We start from the raw sequence: 18,511 nt of genomic DNA, 5'->3' as shown, positions 1-18,511 counted from the left end.
CTTGACCTTGTTTAAGCTAGGCTAATGTATGTGTCTTGTGTCTTAGTTTTGTGTGTGTATACGTGTGTCTTAGATTTTAATTTAAAAGTTTCAAAAAGTAGAAAAAATAAAAATTGAAAAAATTATAAAATAAGGATATATTTTATTTATTTAAATTTCTTTAAGACAAGGTCTTGCTATAGTTCAGGCTGACCTTGAATTCAGATTGCAACTTTTTTCTCTCTCTCTTTTTTCCCCCTATTGTCTGTCTTTTATTTTGCACTTATGTATTGGGTCTGTCATGTAAGAGAAATCATGTAATATTTAAGCTTGTGTCTTGTTTATTTCACTTAACATTATGGTCTCCAGGTGCATCCATTTTCCTACAAATGACTCAAGTTTATCTTTATGGCAGAGTAGAGTAGTACTCCATTGTATATAAACACCACTCTTTCTCCCCCCCCCCCCACCTTTACTGGGCATTGAACTCAGGACCTTGCACTTTTGAGGCAGGTGGTGCGACCACTGAGCTAAATCCCGGGCCCCAACACCATTTTCGTTTTTTTGGTACCGGGGATTAAACTCGGGTCCTTGTGCTTGCGCAGCAGGTGGCGAAACCAATGAGCTACATCCCTGGCCCCATCACCACATTTTCTTTATACATTCATCTGTTGATGAGCGTATAAGCTGCTTCGAAGATTTAGCTGTTATAAATTTTGCTGCTATAAACATAGGCATGCATGCCCAGGGAATACACGCTCAAAACAAAAACAAAAACACATGTGTGCATGTATCACTGTAATATGATGTCTTTAACTCTTTCAAGGAAGATACCTAAAAGGGGAATAGCTGGGTCAAATGGAATATTTATTTAGATTTTTTTTCTTTTTTCTTTATCACAACAGGGTCTTGCTGTGTAGTTCAGGATAGCCTGGGACTCATTATGTAGTCTTGGCTGGCTTTAAACTCACAGGGATCCTTCTGCCTCAGCCTCCTGAGTGCTGGGATTATAGGCATGCCCAGCACCCTGAGCTACATCCTCAGCCCTGTCTATTAATTTTGTTTGTTTGTTTTTGGTACTAGGATTTAACTCAGGACCTTGCGCTTGCCAGGCAGGCACAGCACCACTGAGCTAAATCCCCAGCCCTCTGTCTATTCATTTTAGATACCCACTTTTTATTTGAGTCTTTAAATTTGGGGGATCTAATATTTTTGAGTTCTTTATACATTCTAGATATTAGTCCTTTATTTGAGGAGTAGCAAGCAAAATTTTTTTCCCATTCTGTATCTTGTCTGTTCACTCTGTTGGTGGTTTCCTTTATGGTATAGAAGCTTTTTAGAGCTGGGTGTGATGATGCATCTGTGTAATCCCAGCACTCGGGAGGCTAAGGCAGAAGGATCCCCCTGAGTTCAAGGCCATCCTGGGCAACATAGTGAGTTTAAGGCCAGCCTGAACTGCATAGTGAGACCCTGTCTCAACAAAACAAAAACAAAAACAAACAAAAAAGCAGCTTTTAATTTGATGTGATCCCATTTGTTGATTCTTGCTATTATTTCTTATGCAACCAGGTTTCTGTTAAGTCTTCACCTACACCTATGTCTTCAAAAGTTTTACATATTTTGTCTTTCAGCAGATTAGGTGTTTCTGTTTTAATATTTAGATCTTTGATCTATTTTGCTTTTTGTTTAGTGTGTGGTGAAAGATATGGGGTCTAAATTCAGTCTTTAGCAAGTGGATAGCCAGTTTTCCCAGCACCATTTGTTAAAGAGGCTACCTTCCTCTAGTGAAAGTATTTGGCCCTTTGTCAAAGATGAGGTAGCTGAGTGTGTTAGTTGTTTCTGCATTCTGTATTCTGTTCCATTGATCCACAAGTCTTTTTTGTTTGTTTGTTTATTTGGGGGTTTTTTGAGGACCAATATCAAGCTGTTTTTATCACTATAGCTTTGTAGTATAACTTGAAGTCCAGGATTGTGATGTCCCCTGCCTTGCTCTTCTTGCCCAGAATTGCTTTTGCTGTTCTTGGTCTCTTCTGGTTCCATATGAATATTAGGATTGCTTTCTCTAGTTCTTTGAAGAATGTGTAGATATCTTTCTGTTTTCTGGTGTCCTCTTTGTTCTTTTTCAGAGTATTGTAGTTTTCATTGTAGAAGTCTTTCACTTCCCTGATTAGGTTAATTCCTAAGTATTTCATTTTTCTTGATGCTATTGTGAAAGGGCTTGTTTCCCTAATTTTTCTCTTAGTGGGTTTATTATTAGTGTACAGAGACACTATTGATTTTTTAGTGTTAAGTTTGTGTGGACAAATGCCTTTTTTTTTTTCTTGCAGTACTGGGAATCAAACTCAGGACCTTGCGCTTGTGAGGCAGGCAGGGCTCCATTGAGCTAAACCCCCGGCCCTTAGTGTTACCTTTGTATCCTGCTACACTACTGAATTTGGTTATTAATTCTACAAGTCCTTTGGTGGAGTTTTGGGGGTTTTCTATGTAGAGGATCATATCACCTGCAAATAATGATAATTTAACTTTTTCCTTTCCTATCCATATCCCTTTTATTTCTTTCTCTTGCCTAATTGCTCGGGCTAATATTTCAAGAACTATATTGACTGTTCAATATTGTTCTGGAAACATTAGCCATAGCAATTAGACAAGAGAAAGAAATAAAAGGAATAAAGATAGGAAAGGAAGAAGTGAAACTGTCATTATTTGCTGATGATATGATACTTTACATAGAAGACCCAAAAAACTCGGTCAAAAGCCTTCTAGACCTAATTGACAGATTCAGTAGAGTAGCTGGATATAAGGCCAACACTCAAAAGACAATAGCCTTCTTATATGCAAATAGCAGACCCATTGAGAGAGAAATTCAGGAAATAATTCCTTTTACAATAGCATCTAAAAAAATGAAATATCTAGGAATCAACCTAACAAAGGAAGCAAAAGACCTCTACACTGAAAACTACAGCACTCTGAAGGAGATCGAAGAGGATATAAGAAAATGGAAAGATATCCCTTGTTCCTGGTTAGGAAGAATCAATATAGTGAAAATGGCCATACTTCCAAAACTACTGTATAGATTTAATGCAATAACAATTGAAATTCCAACAATATACTTCACAGAACTAGAGAAAACAATCCAAAAATTCATTTGGAAACAGAAGATACCTAGAATAGCAAAAGCAATTCTGGGCAACAGAGACATGGCTGGGGGTATCACAATCCCCAACTTGAAACTATCCTGCAAAGCTACTGTGATAAAAACAGCATGGTACTGGCAAAGAAACAGACCCAAGGATCAGTGGAATAGATTAGAAGATGAAGAAACAACTCCAGACATACTCACCCACCTCATCTTTGACAAAGGAGCCAATCGGCCTCATTGGAGAAAAGATAGCCTGATCAATAAATGATATTGGAAAAACTGGATTTCAACCTGCCAAAGATTAAAACTAGACCCATACCTATCACCGTGCACTAAACTAAGATCGAAGTGGATTAAAGAGCTAAATATCAAGACAGAAACAGTAAACTTGCTGGAAGATAAGTTAGGTAGAACTCCCAAGGACATTGGCATAGGAAAAGGCTTTATGAACAAAACTTCAGTAGCATGGGAACTAGCACAAAGAATCAACAACTGGGACTTCATCTTATTAAAAAGCTTCTGCTCTGCAAGAGAAACTACCAACAGAGCTAAGAGACAACCTACAATATGGGAAGAAATTTTTAGCAGCTGTACCTCAGACAAAGGTCTACTATCTAGAATATATAAAGAATTGAAAAAAATCAGACACCCCAAATTCAAAGACCCAATTCAATAATGGGCATCCTAAATGAACAGATATTTCTCAGACAAAGAAGTAAAAATGGCAAATAAATACATGAAAAAGTGTTCAACATCACTGGTCATTCAAGAGATGCAGATGAAAACAACACTGAGATTCCACCTCACCCCACAAAGAATGGCTGCTATCAAGAAATCAACCAATAACAAATGCTGGTGTGGGTGTGGAGAGAAAGGAACCCTTCTCCATTGTTGGTGGGAGTGCTGACTGGTGCAACCACCGTGGAAATCCATATGGAGATACCTCAAAGAACTAGGACTAGAGGTCCCATTTGACCCAGCTATTCCCCTACTGGGTATCTTCCCCAAAGAATTAAAAGAATCATACCACAGCAATATATGTGCACCTATGTTTATAGTGGCACAGTTTGTAATAGCTAAGGTTTGGAAACAGCCCAAGTGCCCATCAACTGGAAACTGGATAAAGAAGATGTGGGGTTTTTTATAAAATGGTGTACTACTCAGCCATAAAGAACAAGAAACTAGTCATTTATAGCTAAATGGATGCATATTGAGGCCATACTCTTAAGTGAAATAAATAGGACACACATGTGCAAATACCGAATAGTATGTCTAGTGTGAGAAACTGAAAGTGTAAATAAGGATGAAAATGATTAAAACAAATAATTGATAATTTGAAATAGGAAAAGGTCCAAAGGTGGAGGGGTGGCAGGAGGGGAAGGGGAAAGGGAAGAAAAGAGAGGAAAAATTTTGAGAAAGAAAAAAAAAAAAAAGAAACAAAATCTATGTAAATAGGGAAGGGTGGTGGGGGTGAAGGGCACATAGGTAATGGGGGACAAAATAAAAACTAAGACACATCATGTTCAGGTACAAACACCCAATGATAAATGTAAATGTATACCTAAAATGTACCAATTAATATATTTTAAAAAGAACTATATTGAACAAATTTTTTAAAAAGAATTATATTGAACAGAAGTGGTGATGACAGACATTTTCATCTTGTTCCTGATTTTAGAGGTGAAGCCTTCAGGTTCTCTCCATTTAATACAATGTTGGCTGTTTGTTTGTCATAGATGGCTTATATCATATTTGAGATAAAGACCTTCTACATCTATTTTCTTCAGGGTTTTGTTTTTCTTTTTTCTTCAGGGTTTTTGTTATGCATGGATGTTAGATTTTGTCAAATGCTTTTTCTGCATCTATTGAGATGATCGTGTGATATTTGTCTTTGGTTCTGTTTATATGGTGTCACATTTATTGATTTGCCTATGTGAAACCATCCCTGCATCCCTGGAATGATGATTCTACTTGGTCATGATGTATGATCTTTTTGTTGATTTGCTGCATTCTGTTTGCCAGTGTCTTATTGAGGATTTTTGCATCTATATTCATTAAAGAGATCAGCCTATAGTTCTTTTTATGATTGAGTCCTTTTCTGGTTTTGGAATCAGGGTAATGCTTGCTTCCAGAAATAACTTTGAGAGCACTGCTTTTTTTTTTTTTTCTTCTTTTAATTTTGGAGACAGGGTCTCGTTATGCAGTTCAGGCTGAACTTGAACTCACGGTGATCCTCCTGCCTTAGCCTCCTGAGTCCTGGGATTATGGCATGCACCACCACACCTGGCTCAATTTCATTAAAGAATTTGAGGAGTGTTGGCATTAGGTCTTCTCTAAAGTTCTGGTAGAATTCGGCAGTGAATCCATCAGAACCTAAGCTTTTTTAGTTGGTAGGGTTTTTTTTTTTGGTACCGGGGATCAAACTCGGGTCCTTGCGCTTGCGCAGCCAGCGACGAAACCACTGAGCTAAATCCCTGGCCCCTATAGTTGGTAGTTTTTAAAAAATTTCTTCTTCAATTTTATTGGCTGATGTTGGATTATTCAGGATATTTTATATCTTCTTGGTTCAGCTTTGGTAGGAATCTACCATTTCTTTTGAATTTTCCATTTTATTAGAGTACAGATTCTCAAAGTAGTTACCAATGATCTTCTGGATTTGGCAGAATCCATTGTGATTTTGCCTTTTTCATTTCTAATTTCATGGATTTAGGTCTTTTATTTCCTTATTTTGGTAAGATTAGCTAAAGGTTTGTCTATTTTGTTTATTCTTTCAAAGAACTAACTCTTTGATTTATTGATTCTTTGTACTTTTTAATTTCAATTTCATTAATTTCTGCTTTGACCTTTATAATTTCCTTCCTCATACAAGCTTTGGATTTGTTCCTATTTTTGTAGGAATTTAAGGTGCCTTGTTAGGTTACTTGAGTTTGCTCTGTTTTTCTGATGTGGGCATTCACTGCTATAAACTTCCTTCTTAATGGGCTGGGGATTTAGCTCCGTGGTACCGTGCCTGCCTCCCAAGTGCAAGGTCCTGAGTTCGATCCCTGGTGCCAAAAAAACCCCCCCAAAACCAAAAAAAACCTTCCTTCTTAGGACTTTCATTGTGTCCCATAGGTCCCAGTATGTTATAGTGGCATTATCATTTGATTGTAGGAACTGTATGATTTCTTTATTAATTTGATCTGTGACCCCTTGACTATTCAAAGGGTATCGCTTGATTTCCATATGTTTGCATAATTTCTGTGGTTTCTTTTGTCATTGATTTCTTTCCTTTTTTGGTACCGGGGATTGAACTCAGGACCTTGTGCTTGCAAGGCAGGCAGCGGAACCACTGAATTAAATCCCTGACCCTTGCCATTGATTTCTAGTTTCATTTCACTATAATCTGATAATATGCATGGGATAATTTTATTCTTTTGCATTTATTTAAGCATGCTTTGTGAGCTAGTATGTGGTCTGTTTTGGAGAAAGTCCCATGTGCTGCTGAGAAGAATGTATTCTTTTGTTCTTGGAAGAACACTCTAGAGGTATCTATTAAGTCCATTTGTTTGAAGGTTTGGTTTGACTCTGGTATTTCTTGGTTGTTTTCATTTTTTGAGATAGTCTCACTAAGTAGTTCAGGCTGGTCTTGAACTCACTATGTAGCCCAGGCTGGCCCAAACTCACATTGATCCTCCTGCTTCACCCAGCTGGGTTTACTTTTGTGTGTGATTTACTGCCTTTCTCTAATAGCTTTTAAAATTTTGTTCCCGTGATGAACTTCTGGTAACTTGAGTATAATGTGGGATGGAGAGGTTTTCTTTCCGTTGTGGCTCTCTGGGTTCCTATATACCTCACATATCTGTTTATTTCTTTCCCTATGTTTGAGAAATTTCCTGCCATTATTTTTGTGAACAGGTTTTTAATGCCATTTGTATTGTCTTCTGATTTTTCACTTATTTCAGTTACTTTTATTAGTGTCATCTGAAAGCTCCTGGATCATTTTTGGCAATTACTTCCATTATCTGTTTAGTTATATCTTCTGTGATCCTGCTGAGTAACTCTTTGATCTGTTTTCTAACCTCCTTTGTTATCTTTTCAAGGTATTTGGGTGTGTGGCTTATGTTATTCTCCTCCCTCAAAGTCCCCTGAATTGGCTTCAGGGGAGTTGGGGTTTTGGGAAACACTTGTCACCTTGTCTTCTCATGTTTTTATTGCTTTTTGTTGGTTTTGTGCTGAGGTTTTTGGGAGCTTATAGTGTAAAGACTTTGTTGATAGTATAGAGATATCTTTAGGTAGTCACTTTTTTTTTTTTTTTGGTACAGGGGATCAAACTTGGGACCTTGCACTTTCCAGGCAGGAGGCGGAACCACTGAGCTAAATCCCTGGCCCCAGGTAGTCACTTTTTAGTGATGTACTTTGGGAATAGCTAGCTGTAGTCCAGTGGTAGTGAACCTATGGCACATGTGCCACTGCAGACTATTTGTTATCATTGAATGGTCTAAAGGGTTCACCATCATTGCGATAGTCCTTTGCCTCAGCCCCAAGATCCAACCACCTCAGTTAATTTGGGAGGTGTCTTAGTTACTTTTCTCATTACTGGGACAAAATACCCAACAACCAAAGTTAGAAGAGGAAGAGTTTTTTGTAGCTCACAGTTTGTAGAGGTTTCAGTCCATAATCAGCTGGCTTCAAGGCAGGATGGCATGGCAGAAGGGCACTGCAGAAGAGAAACAATAGTTCATGGCATGAAAGGCAGGAGGCAAAAAAAGCAGCAAGCAGCAGCAGCCTTCTTTCTGTCCCTTATATTCTATCCAAGCTACCCACCTTTGGGCAGGTAGCACTCAGACCCAGGGTGGACACCCTTAATCCCAGTATCACATCCTTAACCCCAGCATCACATACCTAGATCTAGCCACCTCTGAAAAGCCCCACCCATGATCACATGTGGCTTTAGGGGGACATCTAGATACAAGCCATAACAGGAGGGGAGGCTGTAGTGTAATTGGCCCAATGCCAAGTTTTCTGGGAGTGTATGCTAGTATTGTTAATATCACAAAGGGAATCTGAGTGTTGGCTTACAGAAAAAAAAATTAATAGTGACAATTATACAACCCTGGTAATAGCAAGCAAATTAGCTACAGTAGTATCATCCAAGACAAATTGGATATTAACATACCATAAGAATAGATTATGTACCACTCTTAACCCTAGAGAAGAAATTCACAATTATGGTGTAAACATTAAGACAATATTGACTCACAGCTAATATGTACTAAATATTTTTTTTTCTTTTTGTTTTTGTTTTTTGTTTTTGGTTTATTTTTTGTTTTTTGTTTTTTGTTTTTTTTGAGACAGGTCTGGCTATGCAGGTCAGGCTGAACTTGAACTCACTATGTAGCCAAGGTTGGTCTCAAACTTGCAACACTCCTCCTGCCTTAGCCTCCCAGGTGCTAGGATTACAAGCATGCACCACCATGCCCAGCCAATATATACTAAATGTGACAGCCTTATTTCTGCTAATGATGGAAAAGAATTCAACCATAATTTTATAGAATTATCTAAAGATTAATAAAGCTTTCTGGCTATACAATTAAAGATATAGAGGGTTGAGAATCAGAGAATGCAACAGGAAAAATTTTAAACCTTAGACTATATGATATGAGAAAGAGTAGAGAGAAGTGGGACAAATGATCCTATTCAGGAGTAGAAAGATGTTTACAAGATTAAGTAAAGGGGGCTGGGGATTTAGCTCAGTGGCACCACACCTGCATTGCAAGCACAAGGTCCTGAGTTCGATCTCCAGTACAAAAAAAAAAAGATTAGGTAAAGGTAACTGAAAAAACTGACAAGAAATAGCAGATAAAAGAAAAAGAGGAAGAGAAAAAATAAATTATATAAGGAGTAAAAGTAAGGAAGAAAAAATTAAAGGAAGAAAAATGAAAAGGGAGAAGAGGAAAACATAAAGAAGAAGAAGGGAAAGAGAAGAAAATGTGATCAGAAGCAAGGAAAAAGAGCAAAAGAAAATTCCCCAAGCCCCCATAAATTGGTGAAGAAGAAAGAGGAAAGGCAAGGGGAAAAAAAAAGCAAAAGCAAAAAAAAAAAAAAAAAGACTTCCACATTCACACAAAAAGAGAAAGAAAGGGCTGGGGATTTAGCTCAGTGGCACTGTACCCGCATCAAAAGTCAAGATCCTGAGTTGTATCCCTGGTACCCAAGAAGGAAGGAAGGAAGGAAGGAAGGAAGAAAGAGAGAAAGAAAGAAAGAAAGAGAAAGAAAGTTCTCTATGATTTTGAATGTGTGGTATTCTTCTGGGATCTACAAGTTTAGGGCAGTGCCCAATTCAAGACATGTTCCTGCTCTTACTGGTAAAGAAGGCAGTCAAACCTCAGGTCCATGCAGTATGCAAGCACCAGCAGGCAGTAGGAGTAGAGTGAATTTGCCAATGCTGAAATTTTCAAATCCAGAGCAACTCATACTGGGTCTGGCCTCTGGCCAGGGAGCAAGGCCTGTGTTCTCAAACCCCTCAAGGGGTCTCTTTCTAGCCTGCTCCCTGGTCTTGACTGTCTGCCATGGCTGTCTCTCACCCAGTCACTGTGGGAACATAACACTGGGAGCCCTGAAGTGAAGCTGTCTTGCAGCTGCTCTGAGTCCCAGATTCAAACAATCAGCCCTTTCCAGGAATGGCATCCAACTAAGCACTCTCTCCAGGAATATGGTGGGTGCTTGAACTGGAGTCACTCACCAGCTATTACCTGTTAAGGATTCATGTGGGAGTAGAATCCCACACTGTCCCTGCAGATCACCGCATCCACTGGTCCATTCTGCCACTGAATTTCTCCTTGAAGCCCTCTGGAGTTCACAGCTTTCACTTTGTCTCTGTAGGTTCAGTCTCCCTTTCCTGTGTGAAATGTGCTGGAAACTGGGGAGAATGTGCAGACTGTCTCTTCTCTGCCTTGTGTCTTTTAAATATATATTTGTTTTTGTTTTCTGAGACAGTTATCACTACGTAGCCCAGTCTGGCCTTAAACTTGTGGCAGTCCTACTGCCTCAGCCTCCTGAGTGCTGGAATTACAGGCATGTGTCACCACATCTAGCTATTTATATTTATTTTTTGATACTGAGGACTGAACCTAGGGGTACATCCTCTGTCCTTTATTATTATTTATTTATGAAGGCACAGATAGGTATATTAGGCAGAGTTAGATAAGAAGGGAGAGTAGGAAAAGACTCCAGCTAGAGTAGCTGGAAGGGGCATATTCTGATAGATATGAGGATTCACACAGGTCTGATCATAAAAGCTCGAGGCCAGCTTTTTAAAGATTAGCTGAGGTGGGCCAAGCCCCAGTAAGTCATTATCTTAGTCCTGGTTTTATAGCTCCAGAGGAATCTTTATCATTTGAGGGGCAATTAGATTCCCATGAGGTGATTGTTTATGCTTGGAAGGAGGCTGCTTTGGGTCCCATCATGGAGTAACTGATTCTTCTTGGGGTGAGGTGAGTTTTTTGTTTGTTTGTTTTTGAGACAGGGTCTTGCTAAGTTGACTGAGATGGACTCAAACTTGCCTTCCTCCTATCTCAGCCTCCCAGAATGCTGGAATTATAGGCATATGCTGCCTTGCTGGCTCATTTTGAATTTTTAGGTTATTCTTATTGATCTATGTTTAGATACATTAAATACTTACCATTGTATCACATTTGCTTATAGCATTCAGTCCAGTAACAAACTGTACGTATTTGTGGCTTAAGAGCAACAGGCTGTACTGTGTAACCTAGGTTAGTATTAGGTTATTCCGTTTAGGTTTCTGTGTGCGCACTCCGTGAGGTTCACTTAATGGCAAAAATAACCAATGACAGATTTCTCAGAATTGTCTCCATCATTAAGAAATACATGACTGTATTTAGCAACTAACATGGGTCACTTGTCTCTCTGACCCACAGAATAAACACCACTATGGTAGGGAGGCCCAAGTACCTGCCCCTGGAACTTCCTGTCTCTATGAGGATAAGAAACCAGAAATAAACTGTATACCGTGTGTTATGGACTAAATTGCCCCCCCACCAATTCATATGTTGAAGCCCAAACCTGTCAATCTGTATTTGAAGATAGGGCCATAAAGGAGATAATTAAGGTTAAAGAGCATAGCGTGTGGTGGTGTCCACCTGTAATCCCAGCACTCTGGAAGGCTGAGGCAAGAGGATCACAAGTTGAATACAACTTTAATGACTTAGTGAGACTGTTTCAGAATGAAAAAACAAAAAGAGTGGAGAGGTTGGGCATGGTGGCGCATACCTGTAATCCCAGCAGGAGGCTGAGGCAGGAGGATCACTAGGAGTTCAAGGTCAATTTGGACTCCATAGTGAGACCCTGTCTCAAAAAAATGAAGAAAAAAAAAAGCTGAGAATATAGTTCAGTGTGAAGGCTGTGGATGCACTCCCCAGTATCATAAGAAACAAAGAAAGAAAAGAAAGGAAGAATCAGAGAAAGATGTCAAACAAGGTCATAAGGATAGTACTCTAATCCAATAGTGTTACCTGGGTAGCTCCTTCTGAAAGTGGCTCCTCAAATAAATGTTACTGAGTTTCAGGTTGCTCACCTCTCCTTCTGGGATTTTTTTTTTTTTTTGGTACCACGGATTGAACTCGGGTCCTTGCGCTTGTGGAGCAGGCAGCAAAACCACTGAGCTAAATCCCCTGGCTCTATTGATAGAATGTATTACATTCATTGATTTGCATATGTTGAACCATCCCTGCATCCCTGGGATGAATCCCACTTGATCAGGGTGTATGATCTTCTTAATGATCTTCTGCATTCTATTTGCCAGTATCTTATTAAGGATTTTTGCATCTATGGCCCTCCTGGGATTTTGTAATTAACAGGTCACGCCTACTTCCCCAGCCAGTTTTGCCAGGCCCTAACTCCTACATCAGTAGGACTGAGATCCTTTCAAGAAGAGAATTTGTGTGTACTGAAGAGGCCATGTGAGGATACAGTGAGAAGGCAACCATCAGCAAGCCAGAGACAAGCCTTGCCAGAAACCACCCCTGAGTGCACTTGATCTTGTACATCTAGTCTCCACAATTGTGAGAAAATAAATGGCTGTTATTCAAGACATGCAGTCTGTAGTGTTTTATGGCAGTCCTAGCTGATTCATATGGTAGGGGAGTTACAGATATTATGTCACCATCAAGAACTTTTTTGGGTGTTTTGTTTTTTGTTTTTGTACCAAGGATTGAACTCAGGACCTTTCGCTTTTGAGGTAGGCGGTGGTGGCACCACTGAGCTAAATCTCCAGCCCTTTTTGTTTTTTGTTTTCTTTTTTTTTGAGACAGGGTGTGCAGTTCAGGCTGGCCTTGAACTCACTAGGTAGCCCAGGTTGGTCTCAATTTGTGGTAATCCTCCTGCCTCCCGAGTGCTGGATTACAGGTGTGCACCACTACGCTCGGCATCAAAGACTTCTTTTATTTATTTATTTTTTTTAGGACTGCTTGATTATTATTATTATTATTATTTTGGTGGTGGTGGTGGTACAGGGTATTGAACCCAGTGTTACTATATGAACCAAGCTTGCGGTCTCACTACATTGAGGAATGAAGTCTTGAACCAAAAGAAGGAAGTTACAGAGGTTTTTTTTGTTGTCGTTTTTGTTTTTTGGCTTTTTTTGGTACCAGGGATTGAACTCAGGACCTTGTGCTTGCAAGGCAGGCGCGGTGGCACTGAGCTAAATCCCCAGCCCTATAGAGTTTTTATTGGAAATAAGAAGGAGAATAGTTCCTGGGTCCCAAGTGGGTGACTGTTAGGGTTCTGGGATGCTGGGGACTCCTTCTAGAGGTTCTTTCTAGGGTTCGGGTTAGGAATCTCTCTGTGGGATCCACCACACGGTAACAATCTTGACCTTTCATGTAGCACAGTGTTGCTACATTGATGATATTTTGTTAATTGGGTCTGACATACTGGAAGTAGCAAGTATTTTAGGCACCTTATTAAAAACTGAAAAAGGTGAATATGGTGGCATACACCTTTAACCCCAGCACCTGGGAGGCTGAGGCAGAAAGAATGCCACAAGTTTGAGGCCAGCCTAGGTTACATAATGAGTTCAAGGCCCGTCTGGACCCTGTCTAAACTAACAAACAAAAACCCTCAAAATTCTCTAAGTCCAGGCTATAGTACCAGCTGCTCAATTGGACCTTCCTCAATTGGATCCAGCAGATCCAATGAAAATGTTCATGTCGGGTCCGGGGATTTAGCTCAGTGGTTCTGGCGCCTGCCTCAAAAGCGCAAGGTCCCGAGTTTGATCCCCAGTACCAAAAAAAACACAAAGAAGAAAATGTTCATGTCAAATAAGGATGTTGTATGGAGTCTCTGGCAATAGTTGGATCAGCACTGACTTCTAGGATTTGAGAGTAAATCCACACCCTTTTCTGTAGGTAACGGCTCTTATTTTGCTTGCTTCTGAGCCATGGTAGATGTTGAAAAGTCTATCCACAGGATACTGAGTGACCATCTGACCTGAGGTTCCCATTTTGAGTTAGGTCATTTATCTCCCCTACCAAGCAATGAGGCTGACTAATGCAGCAGCAGTCTACCTTCAGGTAGAAGTGGTATATAAGAAATGTGGCTCAAGCATGTCTGGAAGATGAGCATATGAGTAAGCTGCATGAGCAGGTAATTTTCCTTAGACTCCAGCTTCTGCTGCACTGCCTCTTCGTGGGGAGTTCCTCATGACTACAGCCTGGTTTGCAGATGGCTCTGCACCATGTGCTGGCACCACATGTAGAGAACAGCTGACACATTACGGCTCCACTTAGGTGGCCCTGAAGGACAGTGGTGTGCTGCAGATTCACTGAAGATTCAAATCCTTCAGAAAAGATTTGGACCACCTACCAGGCAAAGAACACTAAACAGCTGAGATCCTGGCAGAGGGCGAAGGGAACTTGGAATGAATAGTAGAAAACTAAAGTTATAAATATTAACCATGACCTGTGACCAGTTACAGAAATGAGAACTCTTAAGGCAATGGATGTTTCCTTCCACTTGTTATACACATATCTATAATTATAATTTATAAATACTATGATAATTATAATCATACACATGTAAATATATAAATAATGTATGTAGATAGTTTTCTGTCTTTTCCTTCCTGTATTTTTTTTTTTTGGTACCAGGGATCAAACTCGGGACCTTGAGCTTTCAAGGCAGGTGGCAGAACCAGTGAGCTAAATCCCTGGCCCTCCTTCCTGTATTTTATGCAAATTGAAAGTTTACAATTCATGCAACCATTGTGGAAATCAGTATGGAGATACCTCAAAGAACTAGGACTGGAAGCCCCATTTGACTCAGCTATTACCCTGCTGGGTATCTTTCCCAAAGAATTAAAAGAATCATACCACAGTGTTATATGTGCACCCATGTTTATAGCAGCACAATATGTAATAGCTAAAACTTGGAAGCAGCCCAATTGCCCATCAGCTGGAGACTAGATAAAGAAAATGTGTGTTTTTAAAAAAATAAAATGGAGTACTACTCAGCCATAAAAAATGAGAAATTAGGGCCTGGGGATTTAGCTCAGTGGTTTTGTCGCCTGCTGCGCAAGGGCAAGGACCTGAGTTCAATCCCCAGTACCAAAAGAAAAACAAAGAGAGAGAGAGAAATTAGAGACATTTAAAGCTAAATGGATGCACGTTGAGGCGATACTCTTAAGTGAAATAAATACGACACGTGTAAATACCGAATAGTTTCTCTAGTGTGAGAAACTGAAAGTGTAAATAAGGACTAAAAGATATAACAGATAATGTGAAACAGGAAGAAAAGGGGCAAAGAGGAAGGGGAAGTGGGAGGGGTAGGGGAAAGGAAAGAAGGGAGTGGAATTAATATGAGAAAATGGAAAAAAAGGAACAAAATCTTTGTAAATAGGGAGGGATGGAGGGGTTGAAAGGAGGGCAGGGGAATGGGGAAAAAATAAGAACCAAGAGAGATTATGTAGAGGTGCAAATTTCCAATGATGAATGTCATTATATTGTATAAAATGTACCAATAAAATTAATTTTTAAAAAAGAAAGTTTACAATTCAGTTTTCTGGTAATATAATTAATTATAAGATAGGAACATGATTGGTTTTGAGAATCATTAACATAGCCCAGAGATAGATACAATGACTGTTAGGATTTTCCTTTCTTTTCTTCTTTTTTTTGGTACCGGAGATCAAACTCAGGACTTTGCGTTTGCCAGGCAGACACCGGCACCACTGAGCTAAATCCCTGGTCCCTAGGGGATCTATTTTGGGGAATGGGTGAGAATGTATTTGTACAAAAGATGTTGGACTTTGTTAGGCAGAAAAATAAGGGCTGTTATATGACAATTTTAAAATGTGGGGTGTGGGCCCCTGCAAGTGAGGATTGTGTGCCCAGCTCCCTCCAAGGGAGCTATGTATCAGTGTTCCTGGCTGCAGTGAGCTGCCTCAAAAAATAACCTTACTACTGAAAGAAAAGGTACAGGTTTCAGAAGAAACCTGTCATTCTCCACAGGAGCAAGAGCATTTTATTAATTTGGGGCTCAATTAATTCAGACCTCTGTAGGTCTGAATTGTTTTCCCATTTCTTGGGAAACATGACAGCAGTAGGTCTTTCCACTGACACAAATGCTTCTGGATAGCTTCTGCTCTTTCTGTCCTACTTTTCCAGTCTGCCTTCTTATAGCCTTTTAAGTTATGTCCTTTAATTTCTACCTCTTACGTTGGTTTTCTTTAACAGAACAAGTGAACTGGGACAAAGTCCTCAAAGTACTCCTGATGATAATTGGTTTGTCTTCATAATAGCCTAACAAATCCCAGCTGTAGTGGTGCATGTTTGTAATGCCAGCACTTGGGAGGCTGAGGCAGAAGGATCACCAGGAGTTTGAAGCCAGTCTAAACTACATAGTGAGATCCTGTCTCAAAAAAAAAAAGTGATAAATAGTTTAACAAATCTAGATTTTCTGTATTACTGTGTCCTCATTCTTGACTAAAACCAGTAGTGAAAAATTAAAACAAACAAAAGCAATAGTGGCAAACACACACACACAAATTGTGGATGCACATGCATATGGATGCCAAATAGCCAAAGATGTAGACAGTGCCCATTATTGTTTCTCAGCTCCAAACCAGCTAGCCTATACTTAGGCTTGAGATGGTGGAGCTGGTTCTTGCTCTGAGCTTCTAAGTTGTAATAATTCCAACCCCCTTTGTTCCTTAGGTCCAGGGATTTGTAGTTGCTTCCTGAAATTGCTCTAGTTAGTAACTTTTCATTGGGTTAACAATTCTTTATATTAAATTCATTCTGTTTAAGTAACTGGGATAGCCAGGCATGGTAGCACATGCCTGTAATCCCAGCACTTGGGAGGCAGAGTTAGGAGGATTGACGTGAGTTTGAGGCCAGCCTGAGTGAGTTCCGTAGTGAGTTCAAAGCCAGCCTGAACTACATAGCAAGACCTTGTCTCAAAAAAAAAGAGAAAAAAGAAAAAGAGGGGGCCGGGGATTTAGCTCAGTGATTTCGCTGCCTGCTGCACAGGCACAAGGACCGAAGTTCAATCCCTGGTACCAAAAAAAAGAAAGAAAAAAAAGAACAAAGAAAGAAAAATAACTGGGATAGTTTCCAAGTTTCTCTCTCCTAATTGGCCTCTGACTTACACACACCCCAGTAATGGCCAGCTGATTCCAGGCCAAATAGCCAGGTGATCTGCTCTCCAAGTTACTGAAGATGACAATTTCACCACATATTTTGTTATAGCATAAGAATTCTCTAGCCATTCCACCTGCTATATGTTTCCTGAGCCATTAATTCAGTGCCAGATATTTTTGTTTTGGTTATATTAGCTCCATATTCCTGATACCAATTTAAAAATTTTTTATTAGTATCTATTTACAGTACATAATGATTACATTCATTGTGGGGAATTGGTACATGTACATAACACATCTCAATTTTTTCCCCTTCTACCCCGTTCTTAATACCAATTTTTGCATTAAAAAGGTCAGCTAATGAGGATAGTAACAACCTCCCAAACTTGGTGGCTTATACCATAAAATTTTATTTCTTGATTACATCAGAATTCAGTAATCAGGTGACCCAGGTGTGGAAGCACATGCCTGTAATCCCAACACTCAGGAGGTTGAGGTAGGAAGATTGCCACAAATTTGAGGTCAGCCTAGACTATATAGTGAGTTCAAGGCCAGCCTGAACTGCATAGTGAGACTCTGTCTCAAAAAAAAAAGTTGGGCCAAGGATTTAGCTCAGTGGTGCTGCTGCCCTGCAAGCACAAGGACCCAAGTTTGATCCCCGATACCAAAAAAAAGGGAGGGGGCCGGGGATTTAGCTCAGTGGTTTTGCCGCCTGCTGCGAAAGTACAAGGACCCGAGTTTGAACCCCAGTACCAAAATATATATATATAGAAGGGAGCTCTGTGCTCTCTTTGATTATACAGGGGCCCAGGTTCCTTCCATCTTGTGGCTCTACCGTCTAAGTTTCAGAATGTCCTCTATTCTGCTGGTGGAAGGGAAGGGAAGTACGGATCAGCACCTGGGAGATTTTGCCATGCTGAGAATTGAACTGAGGACTTTTGCACTGAGTTACAATCCCAGTTCTTTTTCTTTTCTCTCTCTTTCTTTCTTTCTTTCTTTCCTTCCTTCCTTCCTTCCTTCCCTCTCTCTCTCTCTCTCTCTCTCTCTCTCTCTCTCTTTCTTTCGTACCAGGGATTGAATTTAACACCTTGCACTTGCCAGGCAGGCATGGCGCCACTCAGCTACATCCCTGGCCCAGTACTTTTTATTTTCTATTTTGAGACAGAGTCTCACTAAATTGATAAATTACCCAGGTTGGGCTCAAACATGTGATCCTCCTACCTCAGGCTCTCAGAGTGCTGGGATTACAGGCATGTTCCACTGTGCTTGGCTATACCTGGGAGTTTTATGAGCTAGTCTAGGAGTAGTACCTGTCAGGTTTATTAGCTAGAATTCAATTACATGGCCCTGAGTATCTGTGATAGGGGCTGGGAACTGTGAGTGTCAATGAGAACAAGTAGTTTTTACCACACTAAATGGGTCACTGGTGACATCCAAGACAGAAGATTTAGAATAGTGTTGTAGAAGAGGCCAAGTTGTAAAAATGTTACGAAGCCATAGATAACAATAAAGTGGTAGCTATTTTTGTTTTTGTTTTACAAATTTACTTATTTATTTGGTACTGGGGCTCGAACTTGGGTCCTTGTGCTTGAGGGGCAGGCGGTGGCACCACTGAGCTAAATCCCTGGCTAAATCTTCTGAATCAGTTTTTTCTGTTTTGTTTTGTTTTTTTGTACCAGGGATCGAACTTGGAACCTTTCGCTTGTGAGGCAGGCGGCAGAACCACTGAGCTAAATTCCCGGCCCCTTGTTTCTGTT

At 40.0% G+C, this 18,511-nt stretch overlaps 1 protein-coding gene across 1 annotated transcript in view; it reads left to right on the top strand.

Annotated features, from left to right (window-relative positions):
* Pigv (phosphatidylinositol glycan anchor biosynthesis class V) overlaps nucleotides 1-12,207 on the top strand; it is a 48,152-nt gene extending 35,945 nt beyond the window's left edge. Inside the window, exon 5 of the mRNA XM_021263124.2 lies at nucleotides 11,977-12,207. Within this exon, the coding sequence (XP_021118783.1) occupies nucleotides 11,977-12,015 (39 nt within the window). The 3' untranslated portion in view covers nucleotides 12,016-12,207. The remainder of the gene's footprint in view (nucleotides 1-11,976) is intronic.
* The last annotated feature ends 6,304 nt before the right edge of the window (nucleotides 12,208-18,511 follow it).

Source organism: Heterocephalus glaber, unplaced genomic scaffold (genome assembly GCF_053883595.1).
Source record: "Heterocephalus glaber isolate CG9 unplaced genomic scaffold, H.glaber_assembly_v1.0 deba00001452, whole genome shotgun sequence".
In the NCBI taxonomy this organism is placed as follows: Eukaryota; Metazoa; Chordata; class Mammalia; order Rodentia; family Bathyergidae; genus Heterocephalus; species Heterocephalus glaber.
Note: the sequence above shows the minus strand (reverse complement) of the source record. Positions and strands in the feature narration are given on the sequence as shown.